Genomic DNA, 20,655 nt, shown 5'->3' with positions numbered 1-20,655 from the left:
CAGCAAACGTCCTGTGATGTGACTTTAATCACTGTCTCTTATTCACACTAGTCAGGCAGACAATCAGGACTGTGACTCTTCTACTAATTCTGTCATGTGTATTTGACAAGAGCTATTTGGGCTGTGTATGTGTTCGTTGCTAGATTATTTGCAGAATTCAAAGATATTAAATGATTATTGTTTCATGTATCATAGAGTTAAATGTACATATATCACAAATTACAGATGAATCACAGAACTATATCTAGATATTTTAATATTTCTATTAAACACAGACCAACAGAAGATAAAGCTAATATTTCTACTACTTCATGAGGGTGGCTGCTTCCAAGTCCTTGTGGTTTCATATGTAAGAACTGTATTGGTTGAACCCTAATCACTTTCCCTCTCACTGTAACACTGTAGTTTCCAAAGAAAAAAACGGAGAGCTGGGTGTTTTGTATTCAGCTCTTTCCTGAACGAAAAAATGAATTAAAAACACCATGGAATGTAAATAGTGCCATTAAAATTGTGGTGCTGCTGAGGGAGGAACCAGTTCATTTTATACAACCATGAAAATAAGCTGTAAGCTCTCCAGTAACACCACAGGCTCACAGTCTCTCCATCTATCTATCTATCTCTGTCCATCCATTCTTCTCTCTTTCTTTTAGTGTTTAGAGGTCCTGTAGTTTCCAAAGAGAAAAATGCAGAACTGGGTATTGGCCTTCTGTCAGGAGCTGGTACTTCAACGTTCAGCTCTTTCCTGAACATTAAAATAAATTTAAAAACCATGGAATGTAAATAGGGCCCATAAAGTTGTGGTGCTGCTGAGGTAGGAACCAGTTCATTTTATAGGACCATGAAAATAAGCTGTAAGCTCTCCAGTAACACCACAGGCTGACTGTCTGTCTGTCTGTCTGTCTGTCTGTCTGTCTATCTATCTATCTATCTATCTATCTATCTATCTATTTATCTATCTATCTATCTATCTATCTATCTATCTATCTATCTATCTATCTATCTATCTATCTGTCTATCTATCTATCTATCTATCTACCCACGTGTTCCAGTTTCTAGATTTGAGAGGTAAAAAAAGAACGTACCTTGAGAACTTGCCCCCAACTCTGATTGGACGGAACGCGGCGACGCCTTCCGACGAGCAGCCAATCAGAGGGCGAGCAGGGGCCGACTGCAGCGCTTGCTCCTCCCGCAGGATCCAGAGGGTCCCGGTGGTTCGACCCCCTGACGAAGGACGTGGCAGGTATTTAAAAACCAAAACAAAACAAGCAGCAGCTGTTTGTGTGAAACGTGGCGTCGACGGGAACACAAAGAGGGAACGAGCATGGATCCACTGGTGGCTGCGATCGACCAGGGCACGAGCTCCACGAGGTTTCTGGTGAGTGGAGTGGAATAGTCGGCTCGTGCACGTGCATTTCACACACGACGGGGGGGGGGGGGGGTCTTCATTCAAGTAGCGTGCGCGCTCTCGTCACCACATGGCTGATATCAAGTGAGGACCCTTCGAATTAAAACAAGAACACTTTTTTTTAAAGATAAGATGATCTTCTATGTGTCCCTATAATTGGGAAACGTGCCATGTTTCAGCAGTAAGGGGGGTAGTCAATATAAGAAGCAATTGTACAAGAAGAAGAACATGCAAAGTCAATATAAATACAAAAATAGGAGCAATAGCAGTGGGAGCAGAACCCAACATGAACATTTTGCTTGTCGGTGTGGTGTTTACACACAATGAAATGGTTAACCAAATGACTATCAACTCTATTTGGCTACACACAGAGAAATATTGTACAATAGTCAGTCTGATATATGTTGAAAATGCAAAAGGTCGTTACTTACTGTAAAGCAAATGAACTTTATTAAAATTGTGTGAATGTATCCATTGCTCAGGTTAGGTTTTGAATTATGAGGGTATTTATTGTGCAGAGCTCCACATTGTATTTATGTGTTATATTGTGTTTGTAAGACACCAAGTCCAAGTGTAAGTCTTCGAATTTCTCTGGAGTATCTTCGCCCGGCCCCCAAATAAAAATAATTGGATAATGTCTGAGTAAGCCAATGTGAGAACACGTCAGGAGATCCTCTGTAGGATTCACTGCAAATGGGGGTAGTGACAATGAAGTTTCTAAAACATGACTGACGCAAAAATTTAAAAATCTAAACTAATACAAATATCTTGGGTACATGTAGAAGACATCAGCGAAGATGTCAAGAGAGCTGTCGATGATCGATGTGTTATTGTGTTATTGCCTGCCTCTGCCTGCTGCACCACCCCTCACCTGAGGACAAACCTCTGGAGAAGGTCCGGAACCAATTGTGCGGACATTCTCTGGAGTTCAAGCTTATGAAAAGTGTGACACAGCTAAACTCAATAAGTTACCTATCCATAATTCCATCTCTGCTCCTGTGTGGGTCCTGTATACACTTCTTTAAAAGTTATCTTTCTGTTGTGAGGAGACCCATCAGATTGTTGTGCTTGATCTTTGTGTTCCGCTGCTGAGCAAAATGAATACTGTACAGTGATCCAAAGTGAATCCAGTTGGGCTTCCTCAAGTAGGTCAGCTGGAAGATTCTTGGCACAGAGGGGACAGCATGGTGGAGCTCTGTAGAGACTCAAGTTCAACTTGCTGTTTCAGTTTCCAAAGAATCTAGACGAATGTGAATGATTGATTTGTGAATGAGAATCAAGAAGGATTTTTTTAACAGACCTGGTATTAGCATATGTCTTGACTAATCCCAGCACAAGGTGACAGGTAAAAGTGTGAACCCAGGGAGCATTGAGGACCTGTTTGAGATCAAATCATTCAGACCACTTTGCAAGATGGTCTGGGAAGCATGTGGCTACATTCTTTTAGGCAGGAGATAAACTTGCTGTGTAGCCACCTGCTTGCAAAGAAAACGAGATACGTTGTGAGCATTGTTCACATACTTGCTGTGCAGTACTTGTGTACTACACGTGTTACCAGAGTATTCATCTCTAGGCAATGAAAAGCACAGTGAGTATTTCCGAATGTGCACTGAGCCATTGCTGTGAGCTACAAACTCAGATCTGCAATAGTTGGACTTCTAGTACAAAGTAACCAGAGCTGCGCTATTGTGAATGATGTGTTTGTGGCTGAAGATAAGTGGAAGCAGATCCAGAGAAATTCTGTTGTTTGTGGCAATTTCCCAACTGTGCAAACACGTCAGAGTTAATGCCCCAACCAATGTTGGAAATCCTTTTGGGTTATCTGACAGGCACAGATTTTTAACAGGCTGGTTTACAAATAGAACCTGACTTTGGACGGGCAAAATAATAGATTCAATAGTTCAAAAAGCAAATAATAGTTCAAGAACAATAGTGATCGGAGCTGCTTCCTCCATATTTGTACTGTGATGATGAGGAGGTGTGGATGAGGTGAAGCGTGATGCTCTCGGCGTAGACGGTGTATTGACTCAGGACTGCCGATGACCTCATCATCTAGCATCTAGAACCACAGTGTCATGTCCTGGCACTCAGTGTGAATGTTAGCGTCCAAAGGTCAGATGAGAAACAAAAACACTACGTGCAAACTATGAATTCTCTCTGATTCATAATCCATTACCACATTTTTGAGAAATGTGTGCAGTTTTTAACATTTTGCAATCTGCGTGTCATGTGTCCGTCGAGGTTAATGCCTCTCAGTTTTTCCTAGTGCAGTGTTTGCCGCGTTGACCTGATGTAACCCAGCAGTTTGAGCACTTTCCGTACTGTATGAGCAGAATTGTGTGCAGAGAGGTTAAGCCTTCCTGCTATGGCATGCCATGGTATATTAGTGCTGTCATTGGCAGCACCCCGGGTGACATTCATGTGACCCCCATTCATGTGACATTCATGTCAGGTGCAGGATGAAATCCATCCAGCTAGTGATGATCGTCATCTTTCCACTGACTTGACTCTCCTGTGTCACGGGATACTGCGTGTCGTTCCACTCACTATTCCTCTCCAGCATTGTGCCATCTTCTTGTGAATCTTCTGCCACCTTTCTTTCCGGTCACCTTCTTACAAACCTTTTTGTCTCCATAGGTGTTCAATGCAAAATCAGCCAAACTGATCAGTCACCATCAAGTAGAAATTAAGCAGAGTTTCCCCAAGGAGGGGTGAGTCCTTTGACCTTCATTATTGCATAGTTTTACATGTTAGTAACTAATCTCTCTAGATAATGTAGAGAGATTCAGTATTACAGTCCATGCCTGCAAAATATCTTGTATATAGAAATGGCATAAAATAAAGTTTGTATGAAAACAAATATGAACAAAATAAATGTTCAAATCCATTCAATATACATAGTGGCAGTTTCTCCCTTGTGTTTACTGCGTCACTTAAGTTATACTTTAACTTAATTGCAGATGAATGCCTGACTTTATTTAACAACATGACTGTGTCCAAGGTCCAGCTTGGTGTTTTATCATTCATTGATTGGTACATATTCATTTTGCTGTGTATACAAATCTGGTTGAAAAACACCAGAGATATTAGAGCGTATATATTTGATGCAACATTTTTGTACAGGCCAGTGTAAATAGCAGATGTGTTCTTGTAGAATAATGCATCAGATGAAGGGAATTGTCTTCATCATCACGCTAAAGATGAAATAAAGCCTGAGTTCAAAAAATACAAGAAGATAATTAATTACAAAAGCATTGACTCTGTTAAATAGTAAAAGTATATTACACGCAAACAAATACCTATCTTTTCTTGTTCATAAACAAAAAGCTGAGAAGTGAGAAGCTGCAGTTATCTGAGGTTGTCATTGATCTGTGTGTCAGCATATTCAGACCCAGGGTTTGTGTGCATGTGTAAAAAAAAAATAACTGGAAACACACTCATGCTGTGGTCATTTATCTCAAGACAATTCAGGAGCGGCCCTTCACTGAAATATAATTACTTAACAACTTTGAACTATCATGACCTCTATCTGGTAAATGCGAAACACATACAGTTCAATTCTATTTTATTTGCATAGAGCCACGTCACAACATACATTATTTTGAGGCACTTTACATTCTGAAGTCGAGACCTTACAGATCAAAGCAGGGGAGAAACTCCAATGTGGGCAAAAAACATTGTTAAAAAAACTAAAATCTGTCTCTCATATACACACACACACACATACACACACACACACACACTGTGTTTACATGCCTGTATGTGTGTTTCAATCAGCTGGGTGGAGGAAGACCCCAAGGAGATAATACAGTCTGTCTATGAGTGCTTGGAGAGGACTTGTGAGAAACTCAGCCAGCTCAACATTGACGTCTCCAACATAAAAGGTGGGACACTGCTCGTCCACAACATCCACTCCTGTAAATGCATGACAGAAACAAAACAAGCTGTTACCCCTCACCTAACAGAGAGGACTCTGTGGGAGGGTTGTTTTTTTTTTACGTGTATGTTGTGGTTTGTTTTTTTTCTCAGCGGTGGGAGTGACCAATCAGAGAGAGACAACCGTGGTATGGGACAAAGAGACGGGAGAGCCACTCTACAATGCCATTGGTGTGTGCATCATACTTCCCTTCACTGCCAAATATTTTATTTAGATTTATATGTACCTGTAAGGTTACTAGCTGAACATGTCTTCTTTTACTGGGATAGATAAACTACGGCAGTTGTCTGCAACTGGGTCAAATCACAGGTCAAACTCTCAAAAACAACCAGTGTAAAGTAATAACCAGTGTAAAGTATCCCAACAAACTTGGTGTAATAACTTGTCTGACACAACTCTCCATACTTCCTTTTAAAGTCTTCTACTGAGGAATCAGGATTATGTCATCCAGGAAACAGCTCAGCACATGAATGAGTTGCATCAGAGTGTAGTGTCCTGTGTCATGACCGCCCCTTCCCCACCACCCACCAACACGTGGTGTAGGAGCTGAGCACACACAGTGAGCGCCCACTCAAACCCTCAGTGCCAGTTATACACAGGCTTTTATTCATACCCCCAGGCCTCTAGTCTCAGCTTGATAGGCTGGTTAGTCTGCTGCTGTTAAGACTGCAGTTCAGTCAATGTTAAGATGGATTGTTCTTAAACGTGTTGTGGAGCTGCTTCAGAATTATTCCTTGTCATTAGTGAGTTGTCCTCAAACAGTTCTATATATATTATCACTTTTTATATAACAGTCCTTGGTGCAGAGTGAAGTTAGAAAACGTTGTGTTCATCCTACCTAGTTTATTTGGGTGGTTTATTATACAAGGAAAGAAATCTGAAATATAAAGACTCATATTTTTCTGACACTTTTTGAAATAACAGATTCATTAATAGATGAATGAAGAAAATCATATTTACAGCCCTAATTTCAAGGCAGCCCATTCAAGACTATGAACTGCATATGTCAGAGCTACTATGGTAGTGTTGGTGGAGCAGTCATGACATCACCACAGTCAGTCCATGCAGCAGTTGTTGGGTTTTTTCAGTCTGAACTAGAGTGGTGGACGGATCACCTGACCAATATTCCAACAAGTGTGACTGATATGAATAGAACAGAATGACATGCAGCTAACAGGCATGTTGACTAGGTTTAGTTTCAGCTTTATCACTCCTCCTGTGGATGGCTCTCTGTAGAACCAGTGCTGCTGGTTCTCTGTAGCTTTTTACCTGAAGGCTGTAGTTTCTGTACGATTGCTTTTCTTTACGTTCTCTCCAGGTCTCAAACAATGGATGTAATTAAAATCGATTTTATGAATCTATTTGAAGATCATTTTTAATTCAGTCCCATTTCTAATTTTAAAGTCTGCTTAAATGTCTTAGGGTGTCATGCAACATTTCATATATCAAAGTTAAATGCTTTACGTTCCTACTGTAAGTGTAAGTCTTCGTTCTCTGCTATGTGTGTAGTTTGGTTGGACCTGCGCACACAGTCCACAGTGGAGAGGCTCATCAACAAAGCTCCGGGCAAAAACAAGAACCACCTGAAGGTGAGAGATGATTCTCCAGAGATGCCACCATCTGTTTTGATTCAGACTGCAACGTTTACAAAGCCGATACAAACGAAACAGGCAGTTAGAGATAATGTACATGCATAGACTGTGTATAAAGATGGACGACACGTCTCCTCTCCCTACCACTGTGCAAGACCTCTCAGGAGCACTATCTATAATGACATCTAAGGGAAAATTTAATGTGACATGTACTTTGATTTTATGATTGGTCCATTTTCCATCCACTAACATGGAGGAGGCAGGGTTTATTACAACCTTCAGTTATTGGTAAAGACCTTGGAAATACTGAGGCAACTTTAAAGTAGAGATCTGAGACAGGTAAAAAAAATTTAAATCATTTTTAGTGGGTAGCCTTCTCAAGACAGTGTGGGTCATCTTTTCATTTTTCTGATATTTGTGGATCTTCTGTTTGAGTCTTTGCATAGTTCTGTAAGGACAACGCTTCTTTATACCTAACTAACCCACCAATCTTTTGTTACTGCTGTCCTCATCTCTCCAGCACAAGACAGGCCTTCCTATCAGCACCTACTTCAGTGCAGTCAAGCTGCGTTGGCTTCTCGACAATGTGGAGGAAGTCCAACAGGCAGTAGCGAGTGGGCGGGCCATGTTTGGCACGGTGGACTCCTGGATCATCTGGGTATGATCCGTTTTAAAAACTGTGCACTCCTTTCATTTACAATGTGTGAAGCACACTTAGTCCATTGTTATTTTTCCTCAGTGCCTGACGGGGGGCAGGAACGGGGGCGTCCACTGTACAGATGTGTCTAATGCCAGTCGCACCATGCTCTTCAACATCAACAGTCTGGACTGGGATCCTGAACTGTGCAGGTAAGCAGACACATTTAAAGACTAGAGTGGCACTCATGAGAGCACATACCTTCACCAAGACCTAACAGACCTAACACAAGATCTAAAAACAAAAACTCCACCCTATCTCACAATGAAAAGAAAGTGATACAAAAATTGCCTTTTGTCCAGATCCACATCAGAAGTGAATGGATTCTTTCCTGGCGTATCCTTCCAAAAATGTTTTGCTGAAATCCATTTCTGTGTATTCTTGCACAAACCAAAATGGAAGGGGATGAAAATATAACCTCCTTGGCAGAAGTTATTGTATCTGTTAGGCCCTGACTGTACAACCAGTGAGTTTCAGTGAGAACGAGCGAATGTACACATAACTCAATACTCAAACCCTAAAAGCACTTTTTAACTAAAACACTCACTTTTCCACTCTGTCACGTTTGTAGCTGCATGTCACAGTAGAATCATTTGTGTTATGTGCATTTTGTAATCTGCATCATCGTGACTGTTTGCTCTGCTGCTTTCAGGTACTTTGATGTCCCCATGCAAATCCTCCCCAAAGTCCGAAGCTCCTCTGAAATCTACGGCTGGATGGTAAATCTCCGATAACCAGAGGTCGCTCTTCGTGTGTGTGCACGTTCGCCTCCATATGCACAACACTTGTCTTATTCAGCTCATTCAAAAGTTGTTAATCTAAATATGATCTCATAATGGTCTAATAAAATATTTAAATCACTGCGGTAAACATATAACTTGATAAAATGCAGTGTGTAATAATCCGAACAGCTGATAATGCACTGATAAGAGATGAAAGGAAAAGTAGAGAAGAAATTCCAGTTAAAATTATTGACGTAACCTTTGATGCACATTGTAACGTGACCTCATTAAGAAGGTTTTATTTTTCACGTTTGAACTTAATGAGAATACTGGGCCTTGGTGGAGGTATGAGATTTACCGAGAGCCATTCTAATTATAGATGAATAAGATACTAATATTGCATACTACCTGCTGCATGAATTAGATGTTACCATGGCAGTTTTACCAGTTAGGATTATGTATAGCTCTTTACGGTGGTCTCTCCCTGATACTTGGTCTGATAAGTTTCTCTGGTGCTTTATCGCAGCAGCAGATGATGCGATAAGAGAGACGATACAGAGGCTGTAGCAGTGCATCGGCCCATATTCCAGCTAGCTGAAATATAAAATAAGTGCTTGTGTTATCATGTGTCTCTGTGTGTCTTTGCCCATTTATTATCTCCTGACCACAACCTGGTATCTGTCTGGTGCTCAAGCTTTTTTTATGCAACATGCACCTTGTCCTGCAGTGCAGAGGTCAGCACCATGCTTTGTTTATTTGCCTCATTTAACGCATCTGATTTCTGTTTTGCTGCAGAATTGATTAGTTGTTTGTTTTTTTCCAATGCGTACTACATTTTACTGGCTGATTTATCAAACTATAGCAGCCTCTCTGGCAATTATGAGAAATGAATTAATATTAGACACAGTGCCTTTGATTGTTACGACTCATGTTTTGAGTTATCAGAACGTTTGTCTACATGGAAATCATAAAATTCAGTCAAATAGAGACACCTGAAAATGATCCTTCCACATCAACACCACGTGTGTGCATCTAATGGTACACAAACACAAACACAAACACCTCCCTGTTGGATAATAAAAAGCCCTGCACAGACTTTGATAACTCTTGATAATCCTGATCATCTGTATGATGTGGATTTATCACATTAGGTTGGACATTTGTACAGATAATAGATTAATCATCATCATCAATCATTAATCATCAGTTGCTTGCTCCATTTTTTAGCTGTGGCCATTTTTATCACATTATTATTACCGACCACTGTGACATAACAAGGCAATGCTGTTATTGCAGAATATTGTAATACATTAATTTAAACTGCTGTTATATTGGATTACTGAATACTTGGCTACAGATAGTTGTTTGCCTGTGATGCAACAGTCACATGTTTGATTACCTGCAACAGCACTATGTCCCGATGGGGCCTGCCTTCACCCAGCCGTGACAGTGAACACCATCTCGCTCTAGTTTGTGTTTGGCAAGAAAGAACTGAACAGAACGAGTCATTGTTGTTGTGCCATCATCTATCCAAACTCTAATTACGTCCGTTTCTGTCTCCCCACCAGAAATCCAGCTCTCTAGCAGGAGTTCCAGTCTCTGGGGTGAGTTATGTAACTTTGTTGGAATGGGGACATCATACACGTGACACATTTTCCACTTGAGCCCCACCAACACTTATCCCTTATGTCTGTGACAGATGTTTAGTGTCAGTGCATCTTTAAGTATGACAACACACCCTGTTTCGATCACATTTTTAAACTGCAAAGGTGAAATTAATGTGATTGTCACCACGCAGTACTTTATTTGATATTTAGTATAGTTGATAGTATTATTGGCTGTATTTCTATATTTGTGACTTGTTTTCTAAAAGAGCTGTGTTGTATTTGCTTTTTTATTGTTGCTAATATGTATATGTATACATTATGTAATGTCCTGCTCAGTACATATCTCAAGTTTTAAGTGATATTTAACTTGTGTCTTTCAGTGTCTTGGTGACCAATCAGCTGCTCTTGTTGGCCAGATGTGTTTCAAGGAAGGCCAGGCAAAAAACACGTAAGACATTTCTTCCCTCCACTTCAGTAGTTGTGGGGTTTGTGCTGTTTAATTAGCGGAATGGTTACAAGTGTGTCTAGGGTGTCAGCATTACAGAACATGAGACAATTTGATCAATGTTAAACACAAGTGTTGCCACAATGTTCGTTGCATTGTTCAAACAGTTGATTGTAATTTATTCAGTTACAAAATAAAGTAATAATTTACAGCTCAGTCTTCAAAACAAAATCTTCTGCCATTTTCCCAAACTTAGAAAATAAAATCAACTTTCCTGAAGAACAACGCAAGATTTCTTCATCAAGCCCAAAGAAATAACAGTAGCCAAACCTGCTCGAAGAGCAGCCAGGTTAACATAACATTTACATAAATCATCTGTCTGACTCTAACTAGCTTCATTAGCTGTTATGCTTTTTCAAGCTGATCTCATTTCTTCAATGTGCATTTAAACAGACAACTTTCCGTTCAACTAGTCTGGAACAAAGCCACTCGTGTAAACTCTGTGTATCTATAGAAAAATAAAACCTTTATTGTCACGTTAAATGATTTGGAACTGGAGGGTCACTTAGGAAAGTGCATAACTTATTAAAACATTTAAATTCAACAGCTCAGGATTTTTATTTTAACAAAGATCTTTGGTAAAAAAAAGATCTGGGAAGTCAACGTAAAATGTTTTTAAAAAAAAAAAGTTATGGATCTTCTACTTGATCCAGATCCACACCAAAATAACAAAGGTTCTTATCTTATGTGTACAATACTTTTGCGTAATCCTACAAACTAGCAAACAGGCAGACGAAAACGTAACATGAGCGTTGATTGTTGACCTGATCGTGCTTCTGCTCTCAGTGTCACTCGCTCAGTCCAGAGTCACAGCCTCATCAGAGCACATTTACTGAGGAATAGTATTGTTTCATTGAAAACAATTAACAGGGTTAGAAACGGTTGTTTCTCACAACCATTTTGATCAACTTCAAAAGCATTTTAAACTTACACTGTGTGGAGAAATGTGATTGTTGCCATATTTCAGACACACAGTAACAGACAAGTCTCTAATGTGTCTTTCTCTCTTGTTGTGGAAAGGTATGGGACTGGTTGTTTTCTGCTCAGAAATACAGGGACCGAGGTAAAATATTTCATTGGACTAATATTTAAAAATACATTCATGACCTCTGTTCTGTTGTTACTTCACTTTACTTGTGTTCTTTCCTCTGACTGGTTCAGCCTGTGATGTCCGAGCACGGCCTGCTGACCACAGTGGCGTACAAACTGGGAAAGGACGTGCCCGCCTGCTACGCACTGGAGGTGTGTGAGATCTTCAATCAGTTCCTATTTTGGACTGGATTTTGTTCCTACACTTGCCTCTACGTAGTAATGCAATTTCTGTCTCCCTGGTTCTCTGGATCCAATGTTTTGCTTTCATCCTCCCAGGGCTCAGTGGCCATTGCAGGGGCGGTGGTGCGGTGGCTGAAGGACAACATGGGCATTGTGCAATCCTCCTCGGAGATTGGTACTTGCATGACTCATTGATTCGCTAAATAATATAATGTGTGATTCTTTCAATTCTCACTGTAGAAACTTAATGACTGTGTGTTGTATATAATGTGGAGAAACAATGTACTCGGATAACAAGGCTTCCCTCTGTCCTTTCTCCTTCTGTCATTTAGAGAAACTAGCAGCTGCAGTGGGGACGTCATATGGCTGTTACTTTGTACCGGCTTTCTCTGGGCTCTACGCCCCCTACTGGGAACCCAGTGCGAGAGGGTGAGATTGTCAGCTGTTCAAACACATCTGAACAGTCAACTTCTATTTGACCCTGAAATCTATTATCTTATGATAGAAATGAGTTACTCTGGAGCTACTTCAGAATTATTCCTTGGTATTAATGAGACGTCCTCAAAGAGTTCTACAGTAGACTGTCACTTTTTATTTTGTGTGCTGGATGTCGTGTGCAGAGTGAAGTTCATCCTACCTGGTTTATTTGCAATGAAGATTTTATAGTCAGTGTTTTTCGTAGAATGAAACTGTTCACGTGTGGTTTATATATATATAAAAGTTTGAATGATTTACATAACTGCTGTTATTTTTCAAACACTTCAGTCATTTCTGTGATTTGTCTTGATATAAGACATTGCAGCGACAAAACTAACATTTTGCTTCACTTTGAAAACAACTTGCTAAAGTGGACAGTTCCACAGACAGACAGACATTTTTGGAGTAAGTACGTAGATATGGCAGATTAGAAGATGTTTGATTTTTAGTCTCCTGCTCCAAGAAATGTTAGTGAAGTGAAAGCATGAAAATACTTATTAGCTGACCTAATTGTTATGTAGAAAAGATCATTCAGACTGCAGCTTGTATAATGAATTGCTTTACTTTCTCTCTGTGTTTCCAGCATCATCTGTGGTCTGACTCAGTTCACTAACAGAAGCCACTTGGCGTTTGCTGCTCTGGAAGCCGTCTGTTTTCAGACCAGAGAGGTGAGCAGCTCCTTTTCACTCGGTTGAATATATGACATATATGATCTCTCCCTTTGTTGCATTGAGGCTGACGTAAATAACTATTGCAACTAGAATATCATCATCAGACCTCTTATGAAACCACATTTAAATTCACTATATCTCAATGTTAAAGAAAGTGGGGGGAAAAATCCCTGATCCATATCTGCATGTTTGAACAGGTTCTTCCCGGACCCATTCCACATCATTCCACCAAGTTTTGTGTTAATCTGTTTTGCGTTTTTGAACCCTGCTAACTAACAAACAGACCAAAATACAAACAGAAGCAGATTGGGTCATGGGTCATACCCCGGCCCTCCATAAGATTTCATGGAAATCTGTTCAGCAGTTTTTGTCTAATCCTGGTTAGAAACCAACAAAAGCCCAAATGGAAACAATATCATTGGCAGAGGAAACAACAATAAGAGAACCTGTGAAAAAGAGCAGAACAGAGGCATAGTGCATAAGAACACTGTGATCAGCCAGAGTCCAGATACATCACAGGTTTATTTTACCCATGTCGTTGTTATGCTTGTTTTACAAGAAGTCCTGTATTTACATCCCACTGGGTGTAATCTATCCTGGTTGGATTTTTTTGTGAATGTACTGGCTGGTAGAAGTTGGAGTTGAAGTGAATGGTGTTCTGTGTATCAGATCCTTGATGCGATGAACCAGGACAGTGGGGTCCCTCTGACGCAGCTGCAGGTGGATGGAGGCATGACATCCAATAGATTACTGATGCAGCTACAGGCCGACATCCTCTGCATGCCCGTATGTAAGTGGAGCGCATCACACAGGCACTCACACACTGAGGCATAGACATGTATTGGTTTATGGTTTTCATGTTTCACCATTTGTTTCAAGAGACAGATCTGTAAATACCATAGACTGTATATAAAGAGTATAAATACACGCAAAACACAAGTGTGTATTCATGTATTTTATCTCTGTGACAAAGATACAAGTAAAGCTAAAGTGCAAAGGAATGCAAACGTATTAAAGCCAGAGCTGAGGAGCTGAATCACATTTTGAAAAGTGAAGCTAAATGACGACAATCATAAAATAATTGAAGAACGTGAAATTGTGAAATTGTAAAACCTGTTCTTTAATCTGTAACCCCCTGAAATGAGTCTGAACACGGACTTAACAAGTCCTCCCTGACCTTTGTCCCGTTTAAAACACAAACACAAGAATGAATGAACAAACTTGACTCTGAATTACAAGAGGAGGTAAAGAGCACATATTTACTTGTGTACTTTACTTGTTTACTCACTTTACTGTGAACATGGACTTTAAGTCAAAACTGAACCGACATGACAAAGTCCACATTTATCCATATGTTTGATGAGTTTTACCATGAGAGCAAGATTGTGCAAAGTCAAAATACACAAACTACAAATTGATCAGTTTCCTTCTCTGATTATTTGTTACATACATTTTGAATAAAGTAAAACTTTTATTTACCAGAATATAATGCAGGGGAGTATTATAATTATCTGTGCATTCATCATTTCATTTCTGAAGCAGAACTTGAAAACCATTTAAAACATTTTCATGAAACTACATAATGGTGTTATATATATAATTTCTGGGGAGTATGTCATCTACTGTTTGCTCTCTGGTATTTTTAAGAACAGGGACTTAGTTTTTTAAGTTGTATTGTCTCCACTAGAAAAATGTTTTTGATGTTCCTGCCTGTGTCGGTACAGTACGACCTGCCATGTCGGAGACCACAGCTCTGGGTGCAGCCATGGCAGCTGGGGCAGCTGAAGGGGTGGACGTGTGGAGCCTGAGCCCCGATCAGCTCCCAGATGTTACTTCTGAGAAATATGAACCTCAGATCAACTCTGACGGTAAGAAAACAAAATCAAGGATCTGTCGTAGATCCTGGAATCAGTAGTTGATCCTCAGCATGTGATTAGTGTGAAACTACACTGTTAAAGGTAGGTATGTCCGTCACATACACAAACAGAAAACACACAGTACCCATGTCAGGGCAGAGGGCAGTAGTAAGTATAGTGTGATCTGCTGCCATCCAGTGGTGGGATTTAACAAAGTACATTTACTTAATTACTGGATTCAAGTACTTTTTGTATGTGTCTGTACCTAACTTAGTTAAAGTAGATTTATTTTCAGGTACTTTTCCCTTTCACTACATATATCAGTAATATTTTACAATGCACTACCTTATATGTTCACATTCACAATCTTTTAATAATTAGAGTGGAATTGGTTGATGGATCCAATCAGAGCGGGTGGGTGACATTAGACCCCGCCTCCTGCAGCATCACAGGTGAAGAGGAACTGCTGAGACTCATGCATTCATTAATACGACTGCTTTATTTTATCTGCAGCATTCTGTGTGTATTATTCTTGTATTTAACAGAATATGCGGTGGGCTCAGTTTTACTGTTATGACTGTCTCATAAAAAATGCTCTGCTCCACTAACCTCTGTTTGTCTTCGTCACAAACAGAGAGCGAGTTCCGCTTCGCTCGTTGGAAGAAGGCTGTCCAGAAAGCCATGAACTGGGAGACCACAGAGCCATGCTGCAACTCTAATGGTATTCAACTGATTTAATAACCCCCCCACCCCCCTCTATTTTCTCACTCCCCACACACAAACATACTAATATAAAATCAATAATCAAAGCCATCACTAAAAGTAAAATTCATAGCACCCACTGCATACGTAATAAATAAAGAGAAACAGGATCTCAATTGTACAACTACAAAGAAAAGCATCATGCAGACAGGATCCAGGAAAGATTCACACAAATCTTGCGTAAATCAAAATTTTGTTCTCACTCATCCACAGATAAACATAAACCAAGTGTTCTATTTTCAATGATGGAATGATGGAAAATGTTAGAGTCAATGTACATTAAAGCTCCAGCGATTTATTTCACTTGTTGGCGCTCTGCACACGGAGTATTGTTACCAATGGAGTTGGCGCGCACTCTGCTGGACAAACTATGATGATGCTATTTTAAAATTTCCCCAAGCATCTTTTTCTACATGTTCTTTTTAAAATATCATATTAAAGCACATTCAGTAAGATAAACACTGATTTGCACATATTTATCAAAGGCAAATTTCAGCTAAACTTAATCAGTGAGATGTCCATGAATTGTTTGTGACTGTGTTCCATCTTGGCTGCTCTCTCCTTCCTTCAATGACAGGTTTTGGAAAGAAGATTAACGGTGCCCCCTGGGGAGTTCCTCCCACTCCTCCCCCCACCAGAGTGGACCCCTAAGGTCCTACATTTGCTGTTGCATGCCATTTGTGACCTTTTTGAAGTGCTACAACACAGACCCCGTACACACCTGGTATTAACATGTGGCCCCTACATGTGTCTCGTGATCAAAACTCAACACCTTGGTTCTGGAAGTTTCCTGGAAGCTGGTGAAAGGAGAACTCAGGCAGCAGCAGAAGAGTTTAATTTAGACTTGATGCATCAAGGAGACCAGAAGGTGAAACAATATACAAACACTAACAAAGTAACATGAGCAACTGTCACCTCCAAGTCTGAAGATGTCTCACACAGCATCCCCAAATATCTTCCTCTACTTCCGTCACCCATTCTAACAGCACATCAATGAATGGCTAGAATTGATGTCACTCTCTATGTAACATGTAGGTGTTTGCATCCTATTGGATAGTTAAATCTAAATATGCATTCTTAAACCACATTGTGTTCTTACGTCTTGTCCCTGGTGAAATACACAAAAGAGTTGAAGTTGGTGTCTCTCTGTCTGGGGCATCTGAGTTAGATATGAAAGTCCCTGTGTGTTGGTTGGGCCTTTATCTATAACCTGACCTTGTGCACTGCTTAGAGAGAGAAGTGTCTGCGGAATTAGCCATGCGTGTGCGTGTGGTAGAGGTAGAGGGCCGAGTCAGGAGAGTCTGAATGAAGCTGAAAAAATATTTTAACAATTTAAGGAAAGTATCGATCATAATGTCGTGATCAGTGTTTATTTTGTGGCGGTGGTCACAAATAAAAAAAATTGGATGTCAGCTGAGTAGGAGGCCAAGGACAGATTTGCGTTCACACTGTTCAGAGAATGTGGACACATGTGACCCAGACCTCCTCTGAATGTTGTCTGTACTTAGAGCTGTCTGCTTATGAGCGGATCACAAAAACCACATGTTCATACCAGGTGAGTACAGGCCACTAACTGACTTGGGCATGGTCACATTTCAAAGCATCACTGACACAGTGTGTTGAAAGGGTTGGACTGATACAGCTTTAGAAAAGATATATTTGGAATATTAAATGGTGCACTCGAGCTCAGATAAATGATGATCTTTAAAGATCATCACAAATTAACCAACTGAATGTAGTTACGGTTTAAGAGGACGTCCACCACATCAGAGGCCTGTACCATGAAGCCACATACACAGGATATCTCTTCGTATCGCTAAGCAGCCACATGATGGTGGTTATCACCTCAGCATGTTCCCATAAAGCTGCAGCAGAGCTGGTTAGGCATGCAGCATGAGTTACCACGGTGATTTAACCCTGGTATGAAGTAAACCAGTGCCGTCACTAAACCTGAGGTCACCTTGATGAGTCCTGCTTCATTGTACAGGCCTCAGTTGTGGCCGGTGAAATAAATCAATTTGTATCAGTCCTGCCATAGTGTTTAAGTTGTGTGGGCGTGCATGTTACTGTATATATTGTGTTTTTCACTCTCTCTGCTCACAGAAAGGGACTGTTGCTCTGACACGAGCTGTTTACAAAGGGTTGAAACCTGAGCTGTCTGAATTTCACATCATTTAGTGTTTTGAACCAACGGTTATGTCTCAGAACCACGAGAGGTCTGAAGACAGAGAGGTGGTTTACAGGAAGCCCAATGTCACTCTGACACTGTCACTCTTTACTTTGGTAGAAAATGGTGAGTCAAATAATAAACGTGCTCAAAACGCAGGTAACAAATTAGGATATTTTTTATATGTAGACATAAAACAATTGGAAACGGTGAATATAATAAAAAAAGTATTAACTTTGAACAGCAGAAAAGATCACAAAGTCAAAAGGAGTCAATGAACAGAGCTTTCAAAGTATTTCAAAGTATCTTAAAATGAGCTTTTCCATAGACTAAGTGTAATTTGCTTTCTGTTTAGTGTTTGTATGAACCCTGTCTGATCTGACGATCTTGGGAAGCTAAATGATAAACCGCAACAATCGAGGCAAGAGAAGCTGGATCAACGGCCTGTAGGATGAAATCTAGACAAAACATTTGAGCTGGTTGATGGACGACCATTATACATCTGCTGTAGCTGCTTTATGCTTAAATTTAACAGTTTACTTTACAGCTGCATTTTAAACCCCACAGCTAAGAGCTGGATACTCGGTGACAGAGCAACAGCCCCCATGGGGGAACATGTCTGGTTGCAAGCCATTTTAAACCATTTCCCATTACTAACGACTGTGTATTCAACCCATAGACTGTAAATAAAGATGGAAGACACTTCTTCACTCCCCTCGCTGCCATCTTATGCTTTTGACGTCATTTGACTCTGTTCATTAGTGATGGGGGAGTGAAACTGTGGTAACGGGGTCCTACTTCGCCAAGTGCGAGTCGGTGACTGCATTTACATGGACACCAATATTCCACGAGTAATCTAACTAACACAACAGTCTGAATAAGACACTGACATGTAAACAGCATTTTCTGATCATCTTAACCTAAATAATGTCACACTCAGAAGAAGCAATGATCGAATTAAGACGTGGAGTATTCCGACCTTAGTTGAACTATGTAGACATGCACATGTCCTATTGCCTAATAACATCCTGTTTGAGTTTGAAAAAGGATTTTGCAACATCCACCAAAAAACACCAAAATGGTCAAACAGTAGCATCGTGGATTAAACAGTTTCAGATTGGGCTTTTAAAACTGGCAGAATGACATCAGACTATGCTCTGTAACATGTGAAGAGGAATAGGAATATTCTATTAGCAACTCATGTAAACACGACAATGGAAATAATGGCTCATTCTGAATGAGGTCAGTAGTCGGAATATTGGTGTCCATGTAAACCTAGTCAGTGTCAGATGTCAGTCATGACGTTTCACCCAATTATTCTAGCATCAATGACCTAATTAAACCAAAAATTAATGGAATTGATAAAAAAAAAAAATATCTGACATGTACTTTGACTTTTTAGTCTATGTCCCTTCTGCTACCATGGAGGAGGCAGAGTTTAACACCTATACCGCAGCCAGCCTCGAAGGAGCTGATGATTAGGCTTTGCTTTTGGGGAGCTGTCAAGTCGTCCGTTCTCATAGACAGTATATGGTTCAACTGGAAATAAGCCACTTCCTGTCTGTGACAGCTATTTCTACCTTCATGTGTGTGAGTCTCAGAATGTCCTTGTGTTGCTTCTTCATCACAGATGAGCAGCAGTAACACACCTGCAGTGCAACATGGCTGACCTCTGCGGAACAAGACTGGAGGAGGATGCAGGAGCAGTCAGCTGCATGATGCAGTGCACAGTAGCATCTCATGGCTGTGGCTGAAAACTTCCACATTAAGTGCAGCTGCAATCAAGTGACCTGTGGAGCTTCTTGTAGCACCGAGGGAAACATTGTCCGTGTATTTATTCCTCCTCTTCCTTTTAAATGCGAACAACGGTTTTTTTCTTGAACAACCTCATAGTAGAAATGATGAATTTGCCTTCTGAAATGTGGTGTTTGTAGAAGTGTCACACTGCTGCACCTGATCACTGTAACAAAGGGAGACACAGTACTGTTATTTCCTGTGCTTTGTTTTGACTTGTTGTACTTTGTATTTAAACTGGGGTTTGTTCTCGGAGGAAGGAGAACGCTGCCCTCGGAGTTGTAATATAAAAATTGTAGAAACTATTTTGGACTAAAAAAAAAAGAAAATATAATCATTAACTCTGGATCTTTGCAGCGAGGCTCAACATTTTTATTTCAGTTGATGAAAGTTCTAAATGTAAGATGAAGTATAGCTGACACTGTTTATCTCGATCTTGTTTGATTATTGAGCCACGCACTTTCTTAAGTGTTTTTAACCGGATTCATTTGAATGATGGGGATTTTTTAAAAGTTTAATTGATGAGGTCAGTCTAAGACCATCGCTGTTTTATATTCACTTTCAAGCCCGACCATTTGTATCCGAGCCACGTGAAACTCACTTTAATTCAGTGTGGAGACACCAAGATGAAATTACATGATTTCTAAATGATTGTATCCAGATTTATAATCATTGAAAACAGAACGTTTGTGTTTATCTGTGGATGAGTGAGAACCAAATTTTGATTTATGTGAATGTAACTTTCCTGGATCCTTATTTTGTAGTTATATAATTGAGATCCTGTTTGTTTATTTATTTCTTGTGCAGTGGGAGCTATGAATTTAACTTTTAGTGATGGCTGTGATTATTGAATTTATATTAGTATGTTTGATTTTTTAAATGAATGGGATCATGTTGGAGTACAGACACTTCAAATCTTACCAATCTGGGATGTGCAACTACAGACTACATTAAAGTTTTGAATTAATCCCAAGACTTTGATCTGATGTTTGACTCTACATGCGCTTAAGATTAGAACAGAAACACAGTGTGGAGCAGTGCTTTTTTTATGGTTTCAAGAGTTTGATTCCCCATCGAGGCACCACTTCTACCTTTGACAAGAGTAGACCTCACACAGCTTTTAACGTTTGATTGTCAACATGACTATCAGTTCCTCTTAAACAGTAGCTAAGGCTTGTTTTAAAGAATGTT

General features: G+C 40.0%; 1 protein-coding gene across 2 annotated transcripts; it reads left to right on the top strand.

Annotated features, from left to right (window-relative positions):
* The first annotated feature begins 1,126 nt into the window (after window positions 1-1,126).
* On the top strand, window positions 1,127-20,431 carry LOC109637388 (glycerol kinase-like). Of its 2 annotated transcripts, XM_020099698.2 has the most exons (20): window positions 1,127-1,375; window positions 4,043-4,116; window positions 5,183-5,289; window positions 5,435-5,512; window positions 6,852-6,931; window positions 7,455-7,592; window positions 7,674-7,783; window positions 8,284-8,350; window positions 9,922-9,957; window positions 10,341-10,408; window positions 11,486-11,528; window positions 11,627-11,707; window positions 11,834-11,912; window positions 12,070-12,166; window positions 12,798-12,882; window positions 13,555-13,675; window positions 14,610-14,753; window positions 15,376-15,462; window positions 16,081-16,155; window positions 19,301-20,431. In XM_020099698.2, exons 1-19 carry the CDS (start codon window positions 1,322-1,324, stop codon window positions 16,152-16,154), a joined length of 1,623 nt encoding a protein of 540 aa, XP_019955257.1. In that variant the 5' UTR covers window positions 1,127-1,321; the 3' UTR covers window position 16,155; window positions 19,301-20,431. The 2 variants fall into 2 exon arrangements, with proteins under 2 accessions (XP_019955257.1, XP_019955258.1); XM_020099699.2 differs by lacking the exon at window positions 16,081-16,155.
* Window positions 20,432-20,655: the final 224 nt, after the last annotated feature.

Source organism: Paralichthys olivaceus, chromosome 10 (assembly GCF_024713975.1).
Source record: "Paralichthys olivaceus isolate ysfri-2021 chromosome 10, ASM2471397v2, whole genome shotgun sequence".
NCBI classification, from domain to species: domain Eukaryota; kingdom Metazoa; phylum Chordata; class Actinopteri; order Pleuronectiformes; family Paralichthyidae; genus Paralichthys; species Paralichthys olivaceus.
The sequence above is the reverse complement of the archived record's forward strand: the minus strand, read 5'-3'. Positions and strand labels throughout refer to the sequence as shown.

What these genes read in the sequence shown, in the direction of transcription:
- LOC109637388 (XM_020099698.2), top strand. Translation starts at nt 1,322, where the DNA reads ATGGATCCACTGGTGGCTGCGATCGACCAGGGCACGAGCTCCACGAGG. An exon ending in TGACGTCTCCAACATAAAAG is followed by an intron (nt 5,290 to 5,434) that starts GTGGGACACTGC and finishes TTTTTTTCTCAG; the next exon opens with CGGTGGGAGTGACCAATCAG. An exon ending in CATCCTCTGCATGCCCGTAT is followed by an intron (nt 13,676 to 14,609) that starts GTAAGTGGAGCG and finishes GTGTCGGTACAG; the next exon opens with TACGACCTGCCATGTCGGAG.